General features: G+C 49.8%; 1 protein-coding gene across 1 annotated transcript in view; it reads left to right on the top strand.

The window, feature by feature from the left end:
- Positions 1 to 5,000, top strand: part of LOC113822504 (zinc finger protein 628-like) — a 33,092-nt gene that overhangs the window by 15,132 nt on the left and 12,960 nt on the right. The window contains exon 2 of the mRNA XM_027375051.2: positions 2,774 to 4,853. Coding sequence (XP_027230852.2) covers positions 2,775 to 4,853 — 2,079 coding nt within the window. The 5' untranslated portion in view covers position 2,774. The remainder of the gene's footprint in view (positions 1 to 2,773; positions 4,854 to 5,000) is intronic.

Raw genomic sequence — 5,000 nt, 5'->3', positions numbered from 1 at the left:
GAATCTGAAAAAAAAGAAATAACCAGCACAAAAGACAAAAGAAAAAAAAAGAAAGAACGAAAGAAAAAAAAAAAACAGAACGAACGTAATATTAGGATGGATATTTAAAGAAAACAAAAAGAAAAGTGAAAAGAAAAGAAGGAAAAATAAATCTGTACAAAACGCAAAACAATTATCCAAAACATTATAAAAAAAAAATCAACGTTATGTAATGAAAGCAATAATCATCTCACAAAGTCTTGGCACTAGGTCACGTCACCCCCCTCCCCCTCCCCCCCATTCTTTGTGTATCTTCAGTCGGCCAAGATTACGTCACATCTAGGTCACGCCTGTACCCTTAATGCCGTCTTTGGTTATTTGTAGTGCCATCTGTGTTTACTATCAGTGCCACCTGGGATGCCATGTAGTGTCATTTGTGTGTTTACGAAAAGGCACTGTGTTGTTTTTTTTTCCTTGAAGCGGAGACAGTGTTTCTTGTGCAGTGTAATGGGGTTATTACGTGTCTCTGAATAGTGCTTTTGTGTCCCGTGTATATCGTGTGTTATTTTTGTTGGCCTAAATACAACTAATATTTTGATTCAACGTTATTTGGAATGCATTTGTTAACTCTACTGGTCTTTTTTGCACTTATTATAGGATCAGTAACATTAACAATTATAATAATTACTATGAAAATGATCATAAACAGCAGTAACGCAAAATAAATTAAAAACAACCACAACAACTACAACAATTGTAATATTGATACGATGATGATAAAGATGGCAATGATTCTGATAATAGATACAATGTTGGCAGCTGGAATGATAACAGTATCATTAATAATAATGATGGTAAAAATGACAGTGATTTTGGTAACAATGAAAATAGTAATAATGATGACAATGAAATAATGATAACAAAACATTAGTAATAACATAATGATATTGCTAATGATGGTATTAATACTAAAACTGATGATAATTATAGAATTATAAGAATAATAACGTCACTGATGATAATTATGAAAATAAGAATAGTCACAGCAATTATAAAATATAGTAATAATGATAATATAGAGTAACAGCAACAGCAGTAATAATAAAAACAACAATTACAACAACAACGGCAATAATATCATCACTAGCAAAAACAATAAATACAACCACAATAATGGTAGGAATAACAATAATGATGACAGCAATGAACTACTTCTACTACTACTACTACTATTACAACGACTACTAATACCACAAATACTATTATAACTACTACTACTACTACTACCACCACCACCACCACCACCACCACCACCACCACCACCACTACCACTACTACCACTACTACTACTACTACTACTACTATTACTACATACTAACTATTAATACAGCACTTATCATCACTTCTACAACCATGATCTATGACACCAAATTTGACATCAATGGTCTTTAAATGATACCATGACCTTACGTAATTGAACTTTGCTCGGCAGATGATGATGATGATGGTAACAGGAATAATAATATTGGTTATACGAATAGCAATAACTGTGAAGATTATATTAGTAATAATAAAATGGGAATGAAGATATTAGAAATGATAATTATAATGATAATATCAGTCATGACTATAATAACAAAGACGATGACGATACTAATGATAACGATAACATTTACAACAAATTGCAAAGATGAGAACACAATCACTAAAGTAATGATAACTAAAATAACATAATGTGACAAACAACAGAAAAGAAAAAGAGAACAAGTACCATAAAAATACTCCCTTTTTCTGCAAGCATTCTTTGCGTAACTGAACAGCATCTCCTCGAAACCTAGAATGACAAGTGAAAAAAAAGGTTTAATAAAAGGGACCTAAACAATGCTACAGGTAATAAAACAACTGACAGGTGATCAAAGGGTGATAACCAATTGAAAGAAGAATGCATGGTATGAAGTGTGGTTTTGAAGATAAGGGTACTTGGGTCTTTAAGGTCTTTGCGACATCGATAAGAGGCGGTGATGTGAGGTTATTTTATGCTTAATCGAGCTCGAGCAGTGACAGAAGAAAGAAAAAAGAGGAAGAGAGAGAGAGAGAGAGCGAGAGAGAGAGAGAGAGAGAGAGAGAGAGAGAGAGAGAGAGAGAGAGAGAGAGAGAGAGAGAGAGAGAGAGAGAGAGAGAGAGAGTGAGTGCGAGAGAGACTGTAAGATATAGTTAAGGGCTAATAGGTACCATGGTTGTTAATGCGTAAGTGTGTGTGTAGCTATAGATACCTATACACATATGTTTACATGGTAAACATATTATATAATTATATAATCATAACCATGATTTTTTTTCTTTTCGTCTGCGGGTAAAGGTGACAAATTAGGGCGACTGGTAATACTTATTACAGTACCGATAGGGTTTATAACTGAAACAACGTGTGTAAAAACAAACACTCAGAGTAGAGAAAATGTGAATACGGGAAGAGAAATATAGAATAAAGTTAAAGGTTAGTGTTTGGTGTAATGCTTGTGTGTCTGTTGGGGTCTATGCAGCTATAAGCGCATATGTACATATAATTATATACGTTTTATATATGAATATTTATTTTCTTTCTTTTGTCTATCAGTAAAATGCATTAACGCAACTGTCAATAACTTTGGTAATTCTGATAGGAAAAGTTTGTCATCGTTTCGATTTTAACTAAAATTTGACAGGGGAGGAATGTTTCTCGTGGGAGAAAGCTACCCACGGGTCTCTCCCCCGGGGTTAAAGGAGAGCATGTCCTAACCCCCCCTTTCCCCCGCAGGATGGGGTACCTGGCATGTCCCGTGTGCGAGCGGGAGTCCCTGGTCAACGTGAGCGACCTCCAGCAGCGAGTCGCGACCGCCCTCATCCGGCCTCTCTCCTGCCCCATCTGCAGCGCCTCCGTCAGCGGGCTTCAGGCTTTCCACCACCACCTGGCCGCCCATCTTCCTAACCAGCACAACCCTTACGCCGACGCGACGCCGCCCACGCCCCTGCACAATGTGTCGGGATACACGCCCACGCACTCGCCCGACGCCATTCCGAACCTGGAGCACCTGGAGATCAGCGACGGCGCAGGATCGCCTCGCAGCCCCTCCGTCGGGGTCCGGAAGGCGCCGGAGGAGCGGGAGTGCACGGTGGAGCGGTCAGCGTCCTCGAAGTCCCTGCAGGAGCTGAGCCCCGCCCCGGCGCAGGAGCACGCGAGCAGCAACTGCGACCTGTGCGGGCTGGTGTTCTCGTCCGAGCACTTCCTCAGGATCCACAAGGACATCATTCACACCAAGAGCGACTTCTTCGACGTGTCGTGCAAGTTGTGCAAGGAGAAGTTCAAGGACTTCGAGGCGTACCGCCAGCACGTGCGCGAGAGCCACAGCGACCGCCGCTACATCTGCGACCAGTGCCCCAAGACGTTCAAGATGAAGGGCAGCCTGCTGGTGCACACGCGCATGTTCCACGACCCTTGCTCGCCCGGCAAGTGCCAGGTGTGCAGCAAGACCTTCACCACGAAGGCCCGCAAGGAGCTGCACGAGAAGCGCTACCACGGCATCGGCCTCGAGCACCTGTTCGCGGCGGGCAAGGCGTCGCCGCCGTCACCGTCCTCCCGCCAGCAAAGGGCGGCGAGCTCCTCCGCCCTTGGGGACGCCAAGAACTGGCTGGAGACGCTGGTGACGGAGAACAAGTCCATGGGAGACGCCTCGCTCAGGATGCACGAGCAGGCGGGGCAGCCCTCGCCCGGGCTGCCCTTCCCTCACCCGTCGCCGACGCAGCTGCAGTTCCCGGCGACGCCCGGCCTGAAGATGCAGCAGCAGTTCTCCCTGGCGGAGCACCCGCTCGACCAGGCGTTCGGGGGGCACGAGCACGGCGACATGCTGGGCCGCGACGAGCAGTTGCACCAGCCGATGGCGCTGGACCCCGCTGACGCCCTTCAGCAGGACCCACAGGCCCTCCGACGGGGGAGGGCCAGGGACGCGCAGCCCAGCTGGGCGGCAGAGTGCCAGCCGCACCTGTTCGGCCAGGACATGATGCAGGCCAAGATGTCGCCGGAGGGCCATGCGTCGCCCTTCAGGCCGAGCGTCGCGCCGCCCGCGCAGGCGCTCCCGCCGCACGCCTTCCCCGGCGGCCGCGCCGGCGTGGACTGCACGGAGTTGAAGCAGGAGAAGCTCTCGCTGTCGGCGCCCTCGTGCTCGGAGGCGAGCGTCTCCCGCATCGTGGGCGGCCACCCGCAGCAGAGCCCCGTGGCGGTTGTGTCGCCGCAGCCGCACAAGTCCGAGACGCCGCCGGCCGGCGTTACCGACCCGCCGGCGGCGCCCGCGGAGGCGCGCAGGAACAGCTTCCCGCTCATCGGCCTCGGCAAGGCCGCCCTCCCGCCCGCCGACGCGACGCGTCTTCACGCCGGCAGCTACGTCAGCGAGTTTTCCCTTGCGGGCTCCGGCGCCATGCCCGTGTCCCCCGGGCCGCCCGCGTGCCCGGCGGGGGACAAGGCGCTCGGCCCCTTCCCGGCGTCGCAGCCGCTCCTGTACCAGCCGGGCCACGCCAGCCTGCACGTGGCCAGCTACAGCCCGGGCCTCGCGCTCATCGGCGGCGCCCACGACTCCAAGGTGGGCGTGCGAGTGCCGCCCATCGTCATTCCCGCCGCGCAGATGTACGCGGGCGACAAGCTGAAGGAGTCGCCCGACAGCCCCGGCCACATGGCGAAGGCGCTGGACGGCGGCGGCGCCCCGGACGCCCCGCCGCCGCCCGAGGCCGAAGCCGTCGACGCGGCGGCGACGCGGCCGCAGGAGTCGCCCGGTGAGGGAAGGCCCGACGGAGGGCGCTCCCGCCCCGGCGCCGCGGGGGGCAGCACCGCGTCGTCTTCCAAGAAGGTAACACGGGAGGGCGAACGGGGGGGGGGGGGGGGTGGGTGTTGAGGGGGCATTTATCTGTTTGCGTATTATTTTGAGTGGCTATGTTTGCAAACATACATGCATACATTCATAAATGTATATTGCATACATACGCATATATATATA

The sequence above is a fragment of the Penaeus vannamei genome, unplaced genomic scaffold (genome assembly GCF_042767895.1).
Source record: "Penaeus vannamei isolate JL-2024 unplaced genomic scaffold, ASM4276789v1 unanchor537, whole genome shotgun sequence".
In the NCBI taxonomy this organism is placed as follows: Eukaryota; Metazoa; Arthropoda; class Malacostraca; order Decapoda; family Penaeidae; genus Penaeus; species Penaeus vannamei.
The sequence above is the reverse complement of the archived record's forward strand: the minus strand, read 5'-3'. Positions and strand labels throughout refer to the sequence as shown.